This window comes from Choloepus didactylus, chromosome 13 (assembly GCF_015220235.1).
Source record: "Choloepus didactylus isolate mChoDid1 chromosome 13, mChoDid1.pri, whole genome shotgun sequence".
NCBI lineage: Eukaryota > Metazoa > Chordata > Mammalia > Pilosa > Megalonychidae > Choloepus > Choloepus didactylus.
The window spans coordinates 4,790,569-4,814,872 of record NC_051319.1 but is presented as its reverse complement, the minus strand read 5'-3'; the positions used below and the strand labels follow the sequence as shown (position 1 = coordinate 4,814,872).

Below are 24,304 nucleotides of genomic sequence, written 5' to 3'. Positions count from 1 at the left end.
TCTGACAATATTTTGTTAAACAACTTGACATTTTAAGGAAATTATACCCAAGTAATTCAAATAAATCCAATTTCTAGTTCACTTTATCCTCCTCTATTTAGATTGGGTTTATTGAAAGCCCAAGAACTGCCATGATATTCAATGTTATACATTCAATCAAGACCTCAGAACATTAAGATAAAATCCATCATGCAATTATGCTTCTCATTTAAAGCCATCGCACCAAGTTATTTTCTCCTATTTCACTCTTCAATTCAGATCAATTTTATGTTCTTCCTAGTGGAAATTAGTTAGCAACAAAGATATACATGCATGCAATAGCCAGCCGTACTGCTAACCTCTGTTTTCTTTTACTAAGTAGAACATGGCATCATGAACTTGGTATTCTTATTTGCTAACAGTACAAAATTCTCCCCTTTTGGATGCTACTTCACAGAAGTAAGGCACCATTTGTTGTTGAATTTCACAATTTCAAATGTTTATTTTCTCAAACTCAGACTTACTGGAAAAGTGCTTACTAATCAGAATTTCTCCTGTTTTAGACAAAGATGCACTGACCTAGAAACCAGAAAAGACTGACATCAAACTCATTAAAGAATCTATTGACCACCAAACTAAACACAAAACACTTTTAGACAAGGGGGTTCTACTTCTACAGTAAAGAACATTTTATTAGATCATCAAACATTAGCTTCAGTCACCTCTTGCTAGTATATAAAATAGGATCACCCCACTTACACAGCTTCTATTCAAATTAGAGGTGCGAAGGCTTTATTTCGGATGTACAGATATGGACTCATTTCAGAAAAAAAGAACAAAGAAAGGTCTGAAGGCAGAAGACTTAATGAAAGCATCTGAACAAATATCTCACCTAGGTAAGAAAACATAATTTGCTGCCACAGCCCATGATTTTAAATTACACAGGTCACAGTAACCTGGCAGAAAACTTTTCCTAAATGTCTCACCCTGAAACCTGAACTTCACTGTACCTGCAGTCACAAGAAAGAGAAAATTAAGTCCTTCCATTCAAATAATAGACTGGGGAAGGAGTGGGGCATGTCCTCCTCTCCTCTATGGATATAATCTGCTCCAAGGGGAGCTGCTCTATTCACTTGTCCCCAGGATCTGCTGATAAATTCCTAAATTCCTATCGTGGCCAGCTCATGGAAGGGACAGACCCCTTCTGCTAAAAAGCACACAGGCAAGAAGGATTTCTCTTCTTGTCAATTACATTTTCCAATAATCATGAATATACAACTGTTAATTAGGGTTACTTTCCTTTCATTTTCACATTTCTAGGGAAACAAAATAATTAAATTTAAAATTAACAGTACAACTGTTTCAAAAATCAAGAACTTGGGAAGAAGAAAATAATTGCCAGTGCCCATGAGAGGAAGAAGAGTGTTATAATATGTAACTTAATACATGAATAATACATTCTATAATCGTAAAAGAAGCGGTTAGGCTCATCTGATCTTAGCAAAAATAATTACCAGGTTTGTTTCCCAGATCCCCCTCTCCAACCAATTGTATTGATTACATCTTTCAGAAATACCATTCATTTCCTACTAAAACACAAAGGACAAACACTTAAATTTTTAGCTTGGGTAAAAATCTCTAGTGTTGATTAACTTTTCTGGCTGATTGAAGCTAGAGATGAGTCTCAAAGGCCCTTATCTTCAAATATCCTGTCAACGTCCCTGCTTTCTCATAAACGCAGAGAACGGTCAATGCAAAATGGGCAGTCAATGCTAAAAAGTCAAGATATTTCACGACATCTGAAGGAAACTCCTTCAGGGGGGTTCAACAAGACAATTCACAGCAGTCTCACCGAAGTGGGAGAGAAGGTGGGGCATGTTACGAAAGGCATATTCTGAAATAAAGGAGAATTCATAAAGGCAGGAATTTGTGAAGCAAAGCGAATTACTTTCACAGGTACTGTTTCTGCTGCCTCAAGGAGAGGGTGATACACGTTATGACCTCAGGGCTGAGCAAAGGTGTGCAATTTAGGATTAAGGCACTATTTTCTCTGACCTCTATACAGTGTAGTCAATTTATGTGATTTACTACAGCACCAGGGCAACAACCACTGTGGAAGGGCACTCAAATGCTGAGAGTGAAAAATGCAAAAAACCCCATAACTTGGAAAACCAGGAAAACAAATACAAATTGTACAAATTGCATTTTTTTTCTCCTTCTGTTTAGAAGGAATTTTGATCAAAATTTAAAAGAGGCCACTCCAAATGAGTGCTTTATGTTTTATATGTGACACCAACTGGGACTGGGAGCCACTGTGTCAAATATGGCAGTGAGGGAAGGGGTCTGGTGAAGAAGGTTATAAACTCAGACTCGTAAGCCATCCCTCAAGTTAGCAGATTTCAACCTTCTATACAAACTAACATGGTCACAGAATCTCACTACTCTAAATATTTTTTTTTAAATACAGTTTTATTGAGATATATTCACATACTCTGCAATCATCCACAGTGTACAATTATTCACAGTACCATCATATAGCTGTGCATTCTATCACCAGAATCAATTTTTGAACAATTTCCTTACTCCAGATAAATAAATAAATAAATAAAATAAAAAAGAACACCTAAAAACACGCCACCCCCCCATCCCACCCTATTTTTCATTTAGTTTTTGTCCCCATTTTTCTACTCATCCATTCATACACTGAATAACGGGAGTGTGAGCTACAAGGTTTTCACAATCACACAGTCACACCACATAAGCTACATAGTTATGTCATCGTCTTCAAGAATCAGGGCTACTGAGTTGCAGTTCAACAGTTTCAGGTATTTCCTTCTAGCTATTCCAATACACTAAAAACTAAAAAGGGAAATCTATATAGTGCATAAGAATGTCCTCCAGAGTGACCTCTCAACTCCATTTGAAATCTCTCAGCCACTGAAACTTTATTTTGTTTCATTTCCCTTCCCCTTTTTGGTCAACAAGATTTTACTAGTCTAAATATCTTTCTATGACTTTAGTGAAAGGATCTCAAAGCACTTGTTAAAACCACTCTGTCAAGAAACGGCCTCACTGGGCAGCTCACTTCTGAGAGAGAGTAATACATTTTCATTCTCCTAACCCTAAATCCTCAACCTCCAGCCTACTTATTTCCTTATGTTCTAAAAGAAATATGAAACCCTGATAGAATGTGTCTCTGTGTATGGGTGCCAGTGTCCGAGCAGCTGAAAGCTGGAAGAGTTTTTTTACATCACCATTTTGCACACCCCTTCACACCCTTCACATGTGTAAAGCATGGAAGAGGTTCTCTCCAAAAATGGTAAAATAGAGCGTTAGTGGGTTGTGAGAGAATGGAATAAAATGTGACACTCTTATTGGCAATATTAGCCCCCACCCCATGTAAAGGGAAGGAGATAAAAGGAGGGGGAGAGGGTATAAAATTTGTGCGCTGAGGACATTCACTGATTGTGACACATGTTCTACTTACTTTGCTTAAGTGGCTAAAGGAAGGTACTATCAGCTGAACATACTTTCTCACCAGCAGAATGACCTGTTCATTCATGAGGACAGAAAATAAGAGCTCTGAAGACATTTCATTTGAGGGCAAGCTCAAGCAATGGTAAAGGCCCAAGCTTCAGGATTCCTGGGATTCATGTGAATGAGGCAAATAACAAATAGGCCCTGATTTCCAAAATCAGGATGGGCTGTTTTGTACACAACATACTAGGCACATGGATAATTTCAAAAGTCAAGCAGAACATGAAATAGCTAGATGATGAGCTTCTCAACAATATGCATTTACTCACTTGCTGAGAACCAACTGTGCAGTGCATTGCTTTAGATACTTGGGAAAATGGAGGGACAACATATCTCCCTGCCCTCATGGAGCTTACATTCTAATAGAGGGAAGAGACAATGAATGACAAACATTAAGAACTAAATCATATAATAGGTTAGGTAATACATGCCTTGCAAAGCAGAGGGGCAGGCTACAACATGAAATAGGGTGAGTACAGTCAGCCTCCATGAGAAGAAAAGATGTGAGTGAAGACTTAGGGAGGTGAGAGAGTCAGCCACGTGGATGTCTGGGGAAGGCTTTGCAAGGGACAGTTTGAGCACAGACTTAAGATGGGAGAGGGACTGGGAGAGAGGGGGAGGGGAGTCTTGATTTCATATTTTATTCCCACTTTCTTGCACAAATAAGGGCTCAGTTAATGTTTACTGAATGAATTAAAGTCCAATAAGCCCAAGATTATCCAATAAAGAAATTCAGTTCAATCTACAGGTCAGGGCTTCCTAAAAAGCTGTGTGCAAAATGTATTAGTGGCAGATGCACTTTCCTCCAAGGGGCTTTTATCGGGTTTTCAAATGGGTTTTTGACCCTCTTTTCCCCCTAAAAGTTAAACTTTGCGACTGATTTCCAAGGGCCTACAAGCAAAGTGAAAAACTGGGTTTTCTTATACAAGGAGAATTCTCAGAGTCTAACGGCAGCTGCCTTTTAAGAACAGAGAAGTTAGCAAGCCTCAGCAGAACTGAGGGGCCACGGCGATCAGCAGGCAGTGCAGCTACCAGCACCCTCTGAAGGGCCTCTGCTCCCCCTGCCGCCTAGGACGTCTGTGCCAATGGACTAGCATGGCAGCATTATCTCAACAACAGAGTCCCACATGTGGTTCTCAGACCTCAGGGGCACTCTTCTAAATGAAATAAAAACAGCCAAACACGAAAAACAGGCTGAGTCAGGTAGGGGGCAGGGAGTGGGATAAAAAGAAAAACCATGAGTAAAGAATTCAATTAGAGTAAAACAGAAAAGAACTATCCTCTTTGGCCTTCACACACTTTGTCACTGCAAAAGCGCAACTGAATTCTCACTACATAGGAATTAACATTTAAGTTGATTAAGACTAAAATTTCTAGAAAATCTAATGTTTAGAATTAGACTCCTCACCTAACCCCACCTAACACTGCCTTTTTAACCTCTCAGTTATTCCTAATTTCTCATTTATATTCAGGCTCTCTCTTTGCACATCTTAATGCACATTATCAGGGGTCTCTTTCTTAAATTCCACTAAAAGATTTCATTTTACTCCTGCCTTTCTAGGCATTTTAAGAAAAATGGAAAAGCTGTTAAAAATTTCAACTGTCACCACATTATATGAGGAAGAAAGCACTATAAAATAGTTTAGGACCAAGAGAAAATAATTTTCCCTATAAGGAAAGGCTTGCTTTTCTCTATACTATAACCAAATGAACCTACACCTGACACCAGTTATCAAATGCAATTTTGTTTAGAAATTATTTTTGCAAAATCTTTCCATCACTTATCTTGACAAGGGTATCCTTTTTTTCACCCTCTAAATAATCTTCTCTAATTCAACCCAGATATTTTTATGAGTCTGTATTCCTTTGTACTCTGGACCAAATTTAATCATTTATCTTTTGAACTAGCCTACTTAAGATTGTGTTTCTAACTTAAAAAAAAAAAGTAAAAAAAAAAAAGTAGGTTGAAGGAGAAAAACAATGATGTATATATCTTCAAACTGCTAAATGAAACTATGCAAGAAATTAAATGGTTGACAAAACTAAATATATAGTATGTGCAGAGTCAAGGTTTTCTGATTCACATGCAAAGAAAAATTAACTTCTATCTTGAATTCTATGATAAAAGACATTATTTGAGCATTATTTATAAAGCATAAGATAACGTTTATGAAGCAAATATCTCTTTTTTTTTTTTTGGTCAGGTGGAGGAGAGAAAAGGACTTCCCTTCAAGTATCCTTATTCGTCACTTTTACAAAAATTTCCAATCCTACTACCATCCAGTGCTAAAGGGCAGCTTCTCACCATTGCATTCTGCTTTTCTATTCTCATTACCCAGCATCTGTATTAGAATAAGTCAACATTAAAGAAAGGATAGCACTTTAGAAGCAATATAAGAATTTCTTCCAAATATAATACTGTGATGCCACAGTCAGTTCTACTCAACATGTAACCACTGCAGTTACGTCCACTCATTTTAAACCTTTCCTTTTGAGCAGTTCCCAAGAAAAAAAGACAATACAAGAAAAAAATGCTTGTGAGGAAACCAGTATTTGACAATGCTGATAACAGCAAAGTTAAGATGACGGGCTTATCTCCACGTGAAACTGAACAGAAGAAAAACCTTAAATGAACAGCTAGCTGTGCAGAAGGCTAGAGTGTGGCCCATCTCCAATAAATCAATAAACGGTTTCTGAATCAAGGTGTTTCCCATTTCAGAAAAGTATTCAGTGCCTTTTTTTTTTGTCCCTGATGAAGGTCAAGTACAATATAGGCATCAATCCTACAAATAACACTGCCCATAAAAGAAGAGAAAACCCTCCCCTAACTACAGGATTGAGTTTCAGCTTCAGCCACAGTGTTCCTGGAGAGGAAACCAAGAGGTAGATACCAGGTTATAAAAACAATGGTTTCTTCTGTGCTGAATTCTGTGGTCATTTTATTACTCTCTACATTTTTCCATAAAATCATGTTCATCTAACTCTCCTTATAGTCAACTTACCTTCTACTTTCCCAAAATGATTTTTTAGATCTATAGTACCAATTAGAAGAATAAGAAATGAAATAGAAGCTTCATTTGATGGCAACTCTTAACAACAGCGTTTAAACGCACTCACTAAACAGGTTCTCAGATATCATCTCCCTATTTTTATAACTCCCCACCCCGCAAATACAGATTTCTAGCTGTGCAACGATTGACCAAAGCTTTTATTCACCATATATAAATTCAGGTAAAGTTACCAAGATTACTTCTGCCTAAAGCATGACAGCCCAACCCAAACCAAAGACTCTTCCTCAAAGCAAAACAAACAAAAAGGCATTAAGTAATCACTCATCAATACTGACCTTGCTGCTCACTGTCTGCTTCAGTTTTTGAAGAACCTGGTGCAACAGGAAGGGGTCGAGGTGGCCGGGGCTTTGGTGTGGGAGGCGAGATTTTTTTCCTTCCAATATATTCTACATAAGTTCCTGGAAAGTCCCCCCTCTCTCCTGTGGTTTCATTAAAGCCATTTAACCAGCCAATTTCTTCGGGCCTGGCTTCCTGTCCGTCACTGAATCCAAGGGCTACTAAGGACCCTTTATTCACAGTCAATATGTCACCCAAATGCAAGTCAATATCTTCTTCTCTTTCCTTTTTATAATCGTACAGCGCTCTGTACTGGTACCCCTCGGCACTCATGTTTGCAGCTCTGTTACCATGCAACAGATGAGTCTGGCTATATGCTGCAGTCTAACTTCACGTTTCTATGGAAAGCGAATTCAGAGAGGGTATTAAAATTCCTAAGATGTGTCCAGCAGAGGACAAAGGACAACTCTCCAAAGCTTTAAGAGAAGAGGTGACTGGCCATCCGGCTGTCCATCTGTCCTCCATCAATGGTGTGACTGAAGATAGGCCTCCACTTCCTCTGTGTGCCACAGTCCTCCCACTGGCTTCCTTTTCAGCAACTTGTCAACACTTGGCCTCCAGGCTGACTCTCACAGCGAGGCCCAATCCTTTCCGATGCTCTTGTCACACTGTCCATCTGTCGTCTGATTTCACTGTTGCACTCCACACATGAGCTTCACCTGGCAAATGAAAAACAAGACTTATGAATGAACATCACACTTTGCCATCTGTGTGAATTTGAATTTCTACTTCCATTCAACAAGTACTTAATCAATTTGGCAGACATACATAGGCCAGTGTGCTATTGGTCAACACAGTATAAGTGACAAAGACTAGTAAGATGGTCTCTGCCTTCTAAGAACACTGTGATATGTGTGTGTGTGTATAGCAACATCTCAGAGATAAGACTTGCTGGTACATAAGGAACCATAACACTAGGTAAATGCCGTAAGAGAGTCAGAGACTAAACGCATGAGGTTCAAATGAGGTAAATCTAACTCTAGGAATCTAAAGAGGGAATGGAATGTGTGGCATGATCTTAGGTACAGATGTGACTAAGCATATGTCATATTCTGGGAAGAGCCAGAGAACAGGCAGTCCAATCTGTCTAATGCCAAAGAGGGAGCAGCAGGAACTGGACTAGAAAGATAGGTAGGAGCTGTCTGACCTCATGCACACCTGTGCTGAACTTGTGAGTAACTCGGTAAACAACTGGGAGCAGTTAAAAGGGTATAAAAGGGGAGCAATGGGATCAGAGTTGCCCGTAAGGAAACTCAATCTAGCCATGGTGCAGAGCAAGGATAAGAGTAGGGAAAGAAAGGGGAGGAGGGCTGTTAAAGGGCATTGCAGCTATTGGGAGGAGGCCATGAGGGTATGGAGAGGCAAGGGCTGAAGCAAGAAATATTGCAGAGAAAGAATCTATGGGATTGGGCAAATCTTAGATATATGAAGCAAGAAAGAGAAAGAAGCAAAAGGTGCCTGCCTGATTCTGTGTGAATGAGAAGAACTTTGCTACCAACATCAGGCACAGGAAAGTCAGGAGGCTTACGGTGATGCTGGGCACCCAAATGTGAGCGTGTGGTGGATGGCTGGAAATCCCAGCCTGTGATTCAGGAGACAAATGCACTAGAGATTTGGCAATCAGCTGCAAACAAGGCAAGGGTGAGCTCTATGGGAATGGAGGCGTTCACAAGAAACATATTACAAGTAAAAAAATATGATCTAAAGACCAAACACAGAGGTTCAGAGAATGCAACTGAGAAGGGAAAGTCGAGATAAGGAGACAATGCAATGTCCTGGAAACCAGAGATGACAGCACTCAGAGGCTTCCAGAGAGGAAGACTGCGTAGATGCTAGGAATTGGGGGCTGTGTCCACTGTGGAACCATCACTGACTTTTCAAAAGCAGATTCCAGGACAGTAGTGAAGGCAGCAGCAAGATCTGAAGGCGTTACGGAATCAGAGAGGAAGCAGAGAGTGTAGAGAGAAAATGGATAATAGAATGTTTTTTTCTTTTCTTTTTTTTTTTTAACATACTGAAAGCAGAGGAATTAGGCAAAGACTGAAAATGTAAGTCAGAGAGGATGGCTGATAGAACAGTGCACATATGTGCACACTACACATTACATTCATTTCCCAATGTTATCTTTATCATAAAGAGTAAAAGCAACCTAAAAGTTTCAGTTGCGCAATCTGAAGATACAATAAAGCAATAAAACAACAGCCACACATTGTAGCTACATCAAAGAGAGCTTTTATCAGTTTTGAAGAGTGGGAAACTTTAGAAGTTTAATCTTATAGGCACTCTTCAGGGTGGGCATCTTAAGAAGCAAAATCTAATCATAGATTGCTGTGTTGGCATTCAGAAGTGTAAATTCAACTCTGCATGGCTAAAGCCTCTTAGCTAGACTACATTAACACTCTTAAGAGAGTTATGCATTAAAAGAAGCAAAAACAAACACTAGAAGTCTTTGTGTAGCATGAATATTAATTTGGGATAGTATTCTATTTTGCATTTCAGTTGTCAGAGAAAAAAAAAATCAAAGCAACCAGCAGGACAGACGAGAAAAATAAGCTATATTATGTTTGAAGACTCCTTTTGATGGATCCAGAAGCAAATTAAATATTCACTGCATAAATTAATGCAAAAATGTAGAACTAGCAAATCTCATTTTTAGTAGTAATGTACCCAGTAAAAATGAGACCCAGAGCTTTAAAGAACAAGAAAATTTACATATCCCTAAATGCCTGGAAACCAGGCAATATGCCCAAGAATAATTTAATTCCTCCAAATCTGCCTTGAAATTTTTGTTAGCTTTTCCTGGCAATGTATGTCTTTTTGAAAAAAAAGTCTTCAACCAGTAGACTGGGCAGGTCTTCGGGCCAGCTGCCACCTAGTACTTCCTCTGTGTCACCATGCAGCAGACTAGTTTGCTGGGATTCTTACCAGAATGGGGAGTCTAAGGAACTCTCTCTCCCCCACACAGTCCCCAGCAACCACCAGGACCCTGCTCACAGTTTATCTATGTAGCTGCGCATATGACTCTTACTTGCCAGGAGACACTGTAGGAAGAAAAGGATCCATGTTTGGGTGGAAATGAAATTTGTTAAGGTCAAGGTTTTACAAACCTGAAAACTATGCTTAAGTCCAACTGATCAAAAGGAAAAAGAACATTGAGGAATCACCTGTTGACTTTAAAGAGGCCAGATCCTAGATTAGCAATCCCCGCCATGTATGCCAGGGACCTACTTGTCTCTACAAATTCTGCCCACCCCACCCCTCCTTGTCATTTGGACAATGAACCTTTTCTCTGTAAGAACTCTGTGTGGATCTCTGGGCCCTCATCTGATAAAAAAGAAGCCCAGACCTTCTACACTCTAGGATTCTAAGTAAAACCCATGATCCTTGTCTTCAGTAATCTCATAATCAAGGCCAGGAAGATCAATGCAGACAGGACAGGTTAAACAATTCAAGTTGGTTGTGACTTGGAGGCAATTAAGTGGGTGGAGAGAAGAGGGAGAGCAGACAAGCCTTTTAAGGGGGGACTAGATGGGTTGGTAGTGAGATACAGAGGGGCCCTGGCTAGGCAGGGAGGGAGGCACCTTGACCCTACTCTATACCATACAGTTTCTCCTCAATGCCGTTCTCATTTTAACAATTGTCATCGTCATCATCATCAGCAGCATCATTGTCATCTGTTGGGAGCTTTATGTGTATTAACCCATTCAATCCTCAAGACAGCCACGAGGGAGGCACTGTCATTCTTGTCTTACATATAGGGAAACTTAGGTACAGAGAGGTTAGTATCATGGCCATGATAAACACGCAGCAACTGAGGTGGAACCAGAATTCAAATCCAGGAGTCTGGCCTCAGAGCCCCCACTTTGAACACCACAAGAGCCTCCTGCCTAAACTCAGTTTACTTTGCCGCCCGAGGGCAGCTGAGATATGTCATCTGGGTCAATGATGCCATTTCTTGCCTGCACACTCTGACTTCTCAGTTAATCCCAAATGTGTGCCTTTCACTATCTGGGAGCAGCCTTACTTATAAACATGCATGAAACACTGATGTGGCTCCTTCACAAATGCACCTGCTACAAAAGGATCTGTTCAAACTCAGCAGCAGTTCTATCAGGTCCAAGACCCAGCATCTCCAACCATGCAGATTTTCTTCTTAAGATACTTCATTAAAATGCACCCTTGCCAAAGAAGCCCATAAACTAGTGAATAAAAGAATATGGGGCACACCACTTCTGGAAGGCTGCCCACTTCTGGAAGGCTGCCTGCTTCTGCTCTATGAGCTTAGCTTCTGCCACCTGTAACCCTCTTGGCATCTCTGCCCCCTGCTGCCATTCTAGGCCCCTAGTACAATTCATTCTTTTCAAATAACGAAGGCAATTTTAGGATATAGACTCCCAGCCAGCATATGCATAAGTTACTATAACAAAAGTTATCAAGAAATCCTATGAACAAATAAATTAACTTACTCTTATATAACATCTTATGCAACAGTTCTAAGTTTTTTTAAAGGGAATTATTTTTGCTTCAATCTTTCAAATCTTTTATTAAAGACTGTCTGCAATACCATTAACTGCAGTATATATTCTCTCCCTGCTAAGATAGAGTGACTGTCATTCTGTTCCTCAAAATAAAACTGTTTCTGATGCTCAACAAGTAGAAATCCATGACTTCTTAACATACAACTGCTTGAAAGTAGTTTTCAGTTTAACCCTCTAGCCCATAGGCATTTTGGCAAAGAAGCAAACAAAATTCTTTGAAAAGCCCTGTGACTTTGTTGACTTACTCGGTTCCCTTTTTACAAAGGATAAGGATTTAGCAAATTCTGTGGGGTGTGGGGGTGGAAGGGGAGCAGTTAGAAAAGGGTATTTTTAAATCACATTAAATAAATTCAAGAATATATTTTGATCATGTGGTTCTATCTGGTGATGAAATTATTAATTGGGCACTGGGTGGCAGCAGCAAATGGGTCTTCAATCAAGGTGGCAATGGTGGGAAGGAATTCCTGGACTCCCCCACCCCTACATCTCTACATTCCCTTCAGCCTTAATGTGCCACCAGAGGGCTGGGGCAGGCACCTCACCTCAATTCAGAGTCTTTTTAAAAAACAAAACAAAAGTATTTAAACTATTTCCATCTTTCAAAATTTGGTATTCTGGAAATAGATAGCAATCTGAATAAAAATTAAAAATATCTTAGCAAACATAGCAAATTGTCTTCAGTTACTTCCAGGACACCAAAAATTGAAAGATGGAAAGACTTTAAAGATTTTTGTAAAAGACTACATAAATTTAGGTGAGGCTCAGTGTGAGTTTCATGGTATGCAAATTCTATCTCAAAATAAAATAACATAAAATGATGAGCTCAGCTCAAGCTCATGGACATCAACGATCTCCATTCATTTTCAAACCAAGCAACCAAGCAGAACGTTTTGCATGTGGCTCACACTCGACTGGGTCTGCATTGTGAAGAAGCAGGGTACTCGGGATGCAATTCCTGCTCCCAAGTCCTTTCAGTTCTGTTGTGGACACAGGACAAGCCCAGGTGAAACCGCAATGAGATAAGGCTCTCCAGAAAGCAAAGTGACCCTGGAGGGGCAGAGAGGGAGTGACCCGGGCCCAGCTGGAAGGCAGCTCTTAGGTGCTCTCTGCTGCTCATCAGCAGAGGCTGGGAGAAGAGGCTCTGCCAGCTCTCAAGCTGCCACTCCCAGGGCCTCAGGAACATATTCCATTACCCAGAAGAGGCCATGGGGCTAACCATTCTGGTTTTCTGCATCATCATGGTGAAGAGAACCTGAGGAGGTGGCCATGAAAGGACAGGATTGAGGAAGATGATTTAAATTCCCTCTTCCTGTGCAAAAGTACTGCTATTTTGTGAAATTCTTGGTGAGTAGGTAGTATGAGCCCTGAGCTCCAGATTCAGGCAGCTGCCCTCAGCTTCCTAGACAGGCAACTTTGGGCAAGTTATTTAAACCTCTCCATGGCACAATTTTGTCACCTGTGAAACAGATATAATAAGTGAACCTATACCACATAGGGTTATTAAGAGGATTAGATGAGATTACATATATAAAGCACTTAGCTCTATGCTCAATAATAGGAGCTTAACATAATTAAAGGTGACACAGTGCTTACTATGTGCCAGGGACTTTAGAACTTCACATATATCAACTCAGTAAATGCTTATGACCACTGGAGGTACAATTCTCACCCCCATTATATAGATAAGAAAACCATCTCAGAGAAGTTAAATAATGTGCCTGAAGTTAAACAGTGAGGAAACTGTAGCACTGCATTATTGTTTTTGTTGTTGTTCCTACCATCAGCATTGAATGCTACTTGCTGCCATTTATGCAATTCAGAGATTTGCAACAGATATTTGCCAGGACTTTTCCTTTGCACTGCCTCTCAATGCTGCACACACTTCTAAATGAATCCTGTGGCTAGCCAAAATAAAACTCTCTGCTGTCTCCTTAATTCCTTTTCGGAATAAACAGATAAATGCTGCATGTGGACTTTGCCCATCTAGCTCTCTCCCGACCTGGGGGAGAGAGTGACTGTGCAGAGGTCAGGGGAAAGGACATCTCAGAGGGACCGCGCATGCGTGTGTGTGAAGTGGGGTGAGGAGTGGGGGGCAGGAAGTGGGGTTTTGGGGCAGGGGCAGGGGGCAATTCTCCTCTCCAACAGAGTTTGGTGTCTGCTCCCTGGGTTGCCCTCAAAGAACAAAAAGATGACAGCACAAATGCAGTCCTCCGGGGACTGAAGGCAGCCGAATCTCTGTCACAGCCCTAATTCCTGGGGCAGAGCCTTGGTCAGGACCACTTGGGTGTCCATGGAGCAAAGCGCCAGAAGCAAGGCACAGCCTGCCTGGCATCTTGGCTTTATTAACTCACTGCGCCCACTGGTGGAGTCTCCTCACACTCTGGCCAGACTCCTGTGACTACACAACTCACTGGGGTGATCATTAACCTGAAAACTATTTTGACTACAGGTGCCTGTGGGTACATATTTGATTTACTTTAAGGAAAACAATGCTGAAAGAATTAAAATTTCCAAAGATATTTTTCTAGTAGGCATTTTTTTTTTAAAGTAAAAGCTATACTACACACATTATACCCTTTCTAAAAAATCCTAACATAAGCCAAACAGGCAAGTTTATGAGTAATTACATAGTCTAGTTTTCAGTTCATTTGGCCTGATGTACATGAAATGGCCTTTCAACACCACTCTTTTAGGCAAGTAAATCTGTAAGAGCTTTGGCAGAATCATGGCGAATAATCAGATTAGGGTGTAGGTGAAGGAGGCATGAAAATATGCAATAAATATGAATAATTCAAAAATTAATTACAACCAAGTCTTTGATAAAAAGCAGGTGATAACATTTACATTATGTCTTCTAAAGTAAAAACAAAATTGATAGCCACTTTCATTGATCAGTCTTCCAGCCTTCAGAGGGTTTTACCATTAAGACACTTCTCTTGCAAATTCCTGGGTCCTCTAAAAGAGGGAAATCTATAGGGAGCCTGTCTAAAAGGTACAGTAATATATTAATACTTCAGCACTTCCCATTTTCTTCTGCATTATGTTCACCTCAAATGTGTGAGAATTAAAAACAAAACCCAAACCCAAACCCAAACTTTATCTCAGCTTTCTGCCTCACCATAAAATCATTTTTTTCAATCTGCTCATTTATCATCTCTTTATTCAATAAAACACATTTTGCAAATCGCAAAATGCAGACACACTAAAAGCTGAACTAGAATTGCTCCTCTTTTAATGAGCATGTGGACAATCTTTCAGAGTGAAAGCCTTCCTAGAATAGTCCTGAGCTACCAAACAAATAAACAAACAAACAAACAAACAAAAAGGAGATTTCAACAAACATACCAGCCTTTTTTATAAGACCTTCATGGAAAAAATTAATTAAAGAAATGATCAACACTTTTAACAGTACAAAACTTAGGTAAGTTGAGTAGTTTTGTCCCTAAGATCCAAAACCCTTCAAAAACCAGCTTGGGTGCCATCCACATTTCCAGAAGCTTAATGCACATCACCACTCTCATATGCACCCTCCCAATAATATTCTAAAACCTGTCAATAATCAAAATATGTATTACCTACAACTTATTGTACTGCTTTTGTTTCCCCAAACCAACATTACTTTGTGGGGTTCTTCTAAGTTAATAAACTTAAATTCAAGAAACAGTTAAAGAAGACAATAAAGTTAATCAATGGTAAATGAAATGCTTTTTTACACTGACTGTAGAGCATCACAGATTCAAAAAGGCATGGTGATACCATTTTTTAAAAGGCAGACAGCAGTGTGTATATTGCAGAGTTCTATTATGTAACTGACAAGAGCAGGTCCCAAATCAAGATGAAAGTTATAAGCAAATGACTGTAACACTTTGAGAACCAGTATCAGATACATAAAACTTTCTTCCAATCATACAACTCTATACACTTCTATGCAAAAAGTAGAATGATGCTCTAAGTACCTACTTGCAACTGGCCTATAAAAGCTGAAAAGACCAGCAGTGACACTACCCAGCATTTCTGCAAGATAGGGACCCCCACCCCCCACCCCACCCGCCTTTCTAGTTTAAGCCTTGACTCTGAACTCCTAATTATCAGCAAAACTCAGCTATGTCATGCCCCAACTAAACATACCTTCCCAAACCTTACAGAGACAAAAAATATCATTCTTAGGGTATTTTCTTTGTAATGACCCAAACATTTGCTCCCCAAAAGTTTAAGCAACTCTGTTCCTAAGAAAATTATTAGAGGTTCCTTTTAAACAATTTATTCCAAGAACAGCATAATCTATCAAAAAGTTATAGCTAGTGAGACGCATTGTTTGTTTTCAATGATAAGACATTTGTGGGCTTCTCCTATGCAGAGGTCACTAAATTCCTAATAATGTAGACTTGTAAGATCTATAAGTCTGATAGCCTGCAACAGAAATGAACCTGTCTACCTACTCTGAACTTTCCTAGTTAATACCTAACCATCTTTAAAGTTGTCAAAATATAACACAAGCTAAAGAAATATTAAAACATAACTTCACATAAAGCCTTGGTCAATAAGTGTTGTGAATGTCCCGCCTAACAACTAAAACTTGAACGCCATCACACTGAAATGACAATCTTATGATGCATTCAAAACCCGGAACTGCTTTATCCATTCGTACTTCGCCCTGACTGACAAAGAGGAAAAGAAAAGAAAATTGCTTCTAAAATCATAAAATCCCCAAAGAAAGAGTAAAGTCAGACACCAACAGCACTGCAGCTCCTCCACGGATTAACGGTGGAAACCAGACCTTACCGATATTAACAGCGCCCAGAGAATCACAAGAATTTTCCCAAATCCAGCTCGCACACATTCTACATTCAACGTGCAACAGCCATTCCACTCACACCCTTGCATTTCATGCTCGAATTCTGGTTACCAAAGAACATTTCTGTAATGGGGTGCTGGGCCTTATCTTTTCTGTTCTCTTTGTCTTGTGATCTGCAGGGCAATTTCTGCCCTTGGGGAATATGTGTTAGAGCTGTAGCATCAAGACAATTCCCCAAGATATTTTAGCTCGGGCTTGCAGCCTCCCTTATTCTCCCCTGCCGGCTCCATATTGCTGGGCAGGTCCCTACAGTCTCGCACAGCGTTACAAAAAGCTGGATTTCCGGGCGTTTCCGAGACCCCATTAAACGTGCCTCCAACGACCTGCCCAGGCCGGGTCGGCGCAAGGAGCTGAGTTAAGGCCCCAGCAACTAACCGCCCCGAGGAGCACTTCCCCAACCCCGGAAGAGGAGGGCGGCAAACTTCGGAGGGCGGGGGCTAGGGGATAGCTCCGAAGACCACCGCTGTCCGTCAGCCCCGGGCAAGGGGCCGGGCAGCGACCATGGCTGCAGCTGGAGGGCCGGGGACTTAGGAATCGCTCCTTCCCGTTAACGCAAAGGCAGTAGGGAGGGCGCTCCCCTCCGGGGCAGACCCCGGAAAACTGCAGCAAGGAGACAGTGGGAACCCTTGGGAGTGTGCGGTAAGCGAAGGGTGGAGGGAAGGCCGGAACACGCCTGCAACTCTAGGGACGTCTGCGCTCGGCGCGTGCAGAGCCAGGTCGGAGGAAGGCCGGGGCACCGAGGGCGTAGAGTGCTCGCTGCAAGGGGAGCCGGGGCGCGGGGCCTGCAGCTGCCCGGCGGGCGGGGGATACAGGCGGTGGGGAGGGCCGGCGCACGGCTCGCTTCCCCCCAGCTCTGCTCTGCAGAAGGAGAAGCGACTGCTGGTGACAGGAAGAGAGCGGCAGTAGCGCACGCACACACCACCTCCCCCTCCCGGGCACACACTCCCGGACCCGCTGCAGCCTACCTCCGCCGCCGCCGGCTTCCTTCCTCCACCGGGCCCCGACTGCAGCTGCGGCCTCCTGCGCGCACGGTTCCAGTGCGCCTCCCACCCGGCTCCGACCCGCAGGCCTTCCCTGACGGATGCTCGCCGTCCCCGACTCCTTTGCCTGCCGCCCTCGCGGCAGCCCCTGCTTCCTCTAACTCCGCTTCAGCTGCTCGCGACTCTTCTCTGGTCGCCCGCAGCTCCAGCGCCAGGCGCGGGCCCCGCCTTCGGCCCGGCCCCGCGCTCCCCGCCCCTGAGGCCGCGCCAACCAGAGCCCGCGTCCCCGCCCTTCTCCGCCCGCGCCGCGCCCTCCGACTCTGCCACTCACAACGTCCGCCAGGGAACCGGGTGGCCAGGGGGTGGCGGAGATCCGGCCCCGCCGACCTTTCCTGCTGCGAGCTTCGCTTTCCGCGCCCAGGCGCGGGGATACCCTGGGCAGCTGGGCTGCGCGCGCGCTTTCTCCGCTGCGGGACACTCTGGGTCTGCGACCTCCTGGCCTCACGGGCTGCTGGGCGTCTCTTCCGTGACGCCCACCCCTAAGCTTCTCCGCCTCCGGGACTAGTGGTGGGGAGGATGGGGAGGTGGGGGACAAGTTCAGACCTCCCCGGAGGCTGGCTGCGTCTCTGATCCGAGTATCTTGAAACAAATCCCAGCCCCCTCTCTCCCTTTTTTTTTTTTTAGCCCCCAGCACTCCAGCAGAGTGGCTGTGGCGGGGAAGACTCGGATTCCAGGGCTCGCCAAAGCGGTGAGGCCCTGCAATTCCCGAGCTTGCCAGCATGGCCTCCGGAGTGGGCGGAAAAACCGCGCCACCCCGCGTGGCGCCCCGGGGGTGAAAGAAGGGTGAAAGGGTGAGCCAGATGTAGGAGCACCCGCGGCCTGCCGCGAATTCCAGGAGTCTGGCACCGCCGCCACCGGGAGCCCAGTGGACTGAGAGAAGGAAAGCGAGTTTTATGGGGAGGGCGTACGCTGGCTGATCCCTTCCAGTTTTCAAATCAATGTAGATCGCTCAGGCAGACTTGGCCTGAGTGACCTCCTGGTTGCTCAGGTTGCTGAGGGGGTGCAGTGGCAGAAAGCGCCTGTGAATTACATTGCCTTAAATATGTTAGTTTTTAAATAGATTCTTCATTTAATAATCATTATTTACTGTGTTAAAGAAAACTTCGATGTTGCTTCAAACCTTCTTCCGTTATGGGTAAGATGGAATACCAGCACCTTGTGTTCCGCTGCTTCCCATTGTAACATGTAAAAAGCCTGCTTTTTATGAAGCTCTTTCGGTATTCCCTTCTTGAGTTTTGAGTCCTGCACACGTCCAGCCTGCTTGCCCCAAAGCCCTTTTGACAGCTTTTCCCCAATTTCCTTGAAAGAGGATTCTATTTTAACCAAGCACTTAGACTTTTGTTAAACTTTCAATGTGATGGTTTATGCCTGTGGGCATTGGAAGCAGAGGAAAGAACATCCTGAAATTCATTGACTATTGAGTGTCCTTAGAAAATATAATTATTTTAAAAGGTGACTAACGTCCTAATGGAAAAGTAAGTTTCACTTAGGTCATTCAGGCATTGGTTTCTGTTATTCCAACATGCCTCTTGAAATTGAGATACAAAAGCAAGCACCTACCCACATCCATTTTATTTGAAAGTAAACATGAAATTTACCAAGTTTCAACCTTCACACCTACAATGTAAAAATGAAGGGCCTGATACCTTATCTTTTTGAGATTTGTAGATGGAATGATGCATCTCACTTTGTGGTAGAATTAGTTTGATCCAATTCAGTAAGCTGAAACATTAACTATTAAGATGTTTGTAGTATTTTCTTCTGGATCAGGTCTAAAGAAACTATAAAAATGAAAACCTTACCAGCTGTCCCATTATTTTGTACCTTATTTTGTCTGGAAAGAGACTTAGGTACTGCTGCAGTGGGATTCTATTTCCCAAACCTACAAATAGCATGCAATCTCTAATTGCATGTCCTTTTCTATACAGTCTTCAGCAATTTATTCCCAGCACATGTTGTATTTTCTTAAAAATTTTTTTCCATCATATTTGAACACACAGCCTAAGTCCAAACAGAACCCCATGGTTGTAAAATAGGGCTCTTTTACCATATGCTGAATAATTTGTCTTTGTTTCATTTGTATTGAATTGATGATACCTTCCTCCATGTCACTAGGATTAGCATTTTTATTTATTTTCATTTCCATTGATTTCTATAAAATAATAAAGGCAAAAGGCAACACAAGAGCAGTATTCAAAAACTTAAAAAAAAAACCCACTAAATTTTTCTTTAATAAAATCTTAATCTGGAATTCCCAAACGTAACTACTATAAGGTAAGAAGCTATGCTATGAGGCCAAGAGGCCCATGGCCACCCCACCAGAATCTAGGTCCTTGGACCAGCAGAATCAGCATCTCCTGACAACTTGGAAGTGCAAATTTCCAATCCTCACTGAAACAGATATGCTGGAGGTGGAGCCCAGCATTCTTTGTTGTAATAAGTCCTTCAGGTGATCTGAAGCATGCTAGAGTTTGCAAGCTACTGCTTTAGGCCCTAGGCTTCTGAGAACATAGACTGAAAAATACCGCAATAAAATGCTCAAACAAGTTCACAGCACTGCAGTTCACAGTAACGGCCAAACTGTTGATTAGCAGGGGGAGCCACCACCAGGAGCTCAAAATGTCGGAGATGTCCAATCTCCAACCAAGATACAGAACTGTCATGTACATAACTCATGACAGCAAAAGTGGTTTGAAAGCCAGACATAAGGAAGTCAAGGACCTCCAATACCAAGAAAAGCTTTGAGTGGCCATAGCAAGCTTGAGAAAGTATCCTCCCCAAAGAGGACTGGTAGGAAACTCTCCTTCACCATCACTGCAGCTACTTTGAATATTTGAGTGCTAGAAAAAACTTCTGATAGACTTGAACTCTCAGTATCCTTTTTAGTATTCAATAAAGAAAATCAAATACAAATGCTTTAGAGCTTTACTTCTCGTAGGGAAGTCCATAAACCAGCAGCATTAGCATTTAGGGGGTTGTTAGAAATGCAGAATCAGGGACTCTAACCCAGACAACCAAATCACCATCTGCATGTTAACAAGATCCCCAGGTGATTTGTATGCAAGCTAAGCTTTGAGAACTGTTTTAAGAGAGTGGTCCTCAATTCTGGCTATGCTTTGGAATTACCTGAGGAGTTTATAAAAATCCCAATGCTAATCTGTACTCTAGAAGGATTACATCAAAATCTCTGAAGGTGGAATGCAGGCATCACTATCTTTTAAAGCTCCTATGTGATTCTAATGTGAAGCCAGGTTTGAAAACCACTGCCTTGGGGGTTCTAGGTAGGAAAGGTGCAATTAGGGAAACCAGCTGGTAGAGCATGGCGTCCAAATGCCTTTCTTACAGGGTGCAGCTGGTAGTAGAGTTTCGTTGATTGTTGCCACACAGGAATGTGGGCCCAGAATCGCCAGACCTTCCAAACCTGGAAATCCAGGTTGTTAATGGGCAATTTCCCCATTATTGTATGCTGGCAACGTTTCTTGAAACAAAGGTTAGGCCACATTAGCTCTATAGCCACCAGTTTATAACTTGTGCTGTACATCATAAAATAAAGTGGGCTAAGGAAAAAAAAAAGGACATCCAGTAAGAGGGCTGCTTGCTGGTATGTCAAATTGTTGATTTAAAGACTCAGGTCCTTTGAATGTTCTGTTCTGTACAGCACCAAACATTGCAGGCATTCAATGACTGAGAGTTGGTAATGGATGAGATATCAATACTTGTAACCCTGGGGGAAAATGCTGGACTTTTGTCCAATATTTTTATTTTTCCTCTCTCCAACACCAATAAAGCAATGTTTGGGAAAATCAGTCTTTGTATGATTTAGCTTAAAATCTTCAACTTTTGTTAGTTACCCAAGTTAAGCACATATTAAGAGAACCATGAAAAAATTATTGGCTGGAATGCTTACTCTAATTTTCATTCTGTTGTTTTTTGAGCTTGTAGTATTAGAAGTTAAAGTATGAGAAGGACAGGCAACTTCTGATGGTATCCCTGACAGCAATGCTAATCATCCTCATTGTGATGGTTTGAAGCTGTATGTATCCCAGAAAAACATGTTCTTAAAGTTAATCCATTCCTGTGGGTGTGAACCAACTGTAAGTAGGACATTTTGATGAGGCTACTTCAGTTAAGGTGTGGCTGGCTTCAATCAGGCTGGGTCTTAACCCTATCATGGGTCCTTTTTATAAGAGAATGAAATTCAGGCAGAGAGAGAGAAAGCCAAGAAAGCAAGAAGCTGAAAGCAAAAAAACCTGGAAGAGAAGTGAGAGACCAGTTGACACAGCCATGTTCCTTGCCATGTGACAGAGGAGACAAGGATTCCCAACAACTGATCTTCGGGAAGAAAGCATCACCTTGATGATACCTTGATTTGGACATTTTTCTGGCCTCAAAACCATGAGCAAATAAATTCCCATTGTTTAAGCCAAACCATTTCATAGTATTTGTTTTGAGCAGCCAAGGAAACTTAAACACTTGTCTATATATTCAAACGTCTCTGATTATAACATATGCTCCAGGATTCCTTGTCTCTTTTTACTCTGCAGTCCTCATAATTTAGGAATAAGACCCTAAATAAATCAACCAGTATGAGATGAGCCAATTTAGTGACTGTTTCCATTAAATTTTAAGCAATATCTGTTCTCAAACTCACTCATAATAAGAAGCTGATCTTTAGCTACAAACATGATGTAATATATTACAATACATCATAATACAAGTTATGATGCAGTCAGTTGAAATAATAACACATGAAACACAAGAAATAAAAATTCTTTAGTAGTCATTTTCTTGAAATCAAGGGCCACTTTTTATTTCTCTTTGTATAATTCCGACAGCTAACATATTCCCTGGTACCTAATGGGCACTAAATAAGGGAAAAAGGACTGAAACGTAAAAGGAAACTAAACAGTAAGTTTTTGTATTTGTGACTGTAACCGCAATAGAATGCAAATGCTGCTCAGACAGGACATCTGAGAGTCTGAATAAGTTAGAGCCAGATATGGGGACAGGCCAACAGGGAGACCCAGGCTTCCAATCTGCTAGTGGTGCTAACATAGCAGATGTAGAACAAGATGAAGAAAATGGTCTTTAGGAGAATTTTTCTCAGGAATTTTCCCACATGTGATTGGATGGAACTGCCTTCAAAATTGCTCAGGATGAAGAGGCCAAATTTCCCCAGGGGCATATCATAATCATAATTGTATTCATAATCATAATAATAGATTGTCATTAAACCACCTTCTACAGAGTGTGACACTTGAGGATTAATAGAAGGGCTTTGGGTTAGCTAAATGGAGTGTCCCAGTGTGGGGCCAGAGATAACAGACCACTGCTACCAGAGTCTTCCTCCTGTAACTTGTGCACAAAATCCTGCTTAGTCTCTCCTGTAAGCAAATATTTAACAACATTTAAGGCATGTAGTTTGAAGATGTATTGAATTTTTTGCCTGCCAGTCACTTGCATGAATTGTTTTAGCTGTAGTGGAGGGACCCTGTAGGGAATCCAGAATTCATAGTTTGATCCCATAGTTTTTTGGAAGTAGATTTTGTTAACACTCCCAAAGATCAGAGTCTCAGGAAGCAATTGATGAATAAACCAGAGGGACAATTAGTTACTTTACTACTCCCTTGGAGCTACCAGAATACTCACCATTGCCACTAGCCCATAGAGCATTTTTGTGCAAATTTATCCTGATATCAAAACTGTATCATAAGAATAGAGTGCCACAGAGCAGTATCCCTCTTGAACAAAGACAAAATTTTAGCAAACCAAATCCAGCAATATATCAAAAAGATAATTTATCATAATCAAGTGGAGTTTATCTCAGGAATGCAAGGTTGGTTTAACATTTGAAAATCAGGCACTGTAATTCACCCTATTGACAGACTAAAAAGTAAAAATCATATGATCTCAAAAGATGCAGAAAAAGTATTTGACAAAATCCAACATCCATTCATGGTAAAAATGCTCAGGAAAATAGTAATAGAAGGGAACTTCCTCAACCTGATAAATGGCATCTATGAAAATCCTATAGTTAACATCGCAGTTAAATGGTAAAAGACTGAATATTTTCCCTTGAAGACTGGAAACAAGACAATGACATTCTCTTTCACCTTTCCTAGTCAAAGTATTAGATTGGAGAGAGACATATAGATCAATGGAGAGTCCAGAAATAGACACCTACATACATGGCCAATTGATTTTTATTTTAAGCCTTTTTTTTAACTGAGATTGTTCACATACCATACAACTATCCGATGATCCAAAGTATGCAATCAATTGCCCATGGTACCATCGTACAGCTGTGCATCCATTACCACAATTAACTTTTTTTTCAATTTTTAGAACATTTTCATTATTCCAGAAAAGAAATAAAGACAAAAAAAGGAAACTCAAATCCTCCCATACCCCTAACTAACCCCCCTCCATTACTGATTCATAGTTTTGGTATAGTACATTTGTTACTGTTGATGAAAGAATGTTAAAATACTACTAACCGTAGTATAAAGTTTGAAATAGGTATATATATTTTTCCTGTATTCCCCTCTATTATTAACTTCTAGTTACAGTGTCATACATTTGTTCTAGTTCATGAGAGGGATTTCTAGTATTTGTATAGTTAATCACGAACATTGTCCACCACAAGATTCACTGTTTTATACATTCCCATCTTTTAACCTCCAACTTCCCTTGTGGTGACATACGTGACTCTGAGCTTACCATTTCCACCATCTCTCACACCATTCAGCACTGTTAGTTATTCTCACAACATGCTACCATCACCTCTGTCCATTTCCAAACATTTAAGTTCACCCTAGTTGAACATTCTGCTCATAATAAGCAACTGCTTCCCATTCTTTAGCATTGTTCTATATCCTGGTATCTTATATTTCATGTCTATGAGTTTACATATTATTATTAGTTCATATCAGTGAGACCCTGCAATAT

The 24,304-nt window shown here is 41.4% G+C and overlaps 1 protein-coding gene across 3 annotated transcripts in view; it reads right to left on the bottom strand.

The window, feature by feature from the left end:
• The window catches only part of PIK3R1 (phosphoinositide-3-kinase regulatory subunit 1), a 175,742-nt gene that overhangs the window by 63,649 nt on the left and 87,789 nt on the right, over window positions 1-24,304 (bottom strand). Inside the window, exons 1-2 of one of the 3 annotated variants that reach the window (XM_037802023.1) lie at window positions 17,282-17,480; window positions 6,863-7,582 (exon numbers count right to left, since the gene is read on the bottom strand). In XM_037802023.1, the coding sequence (XP_037657951.1) occupies window positions 6,863-7,196 (334 nt within the window). In that variant the 5' untranslated portion in view covers window positions 7,197-7,582; window positions 17,282-17,480. Of the gene's footprint in view, window positions 1-6,862; window positions 7,583-17,281; window positions 17,481-24,304 lie in introns of those variants that run through there. The other 2 variants (XM_037802025.1, XM_037802024.1) reach the window with 2 other exon arrangements.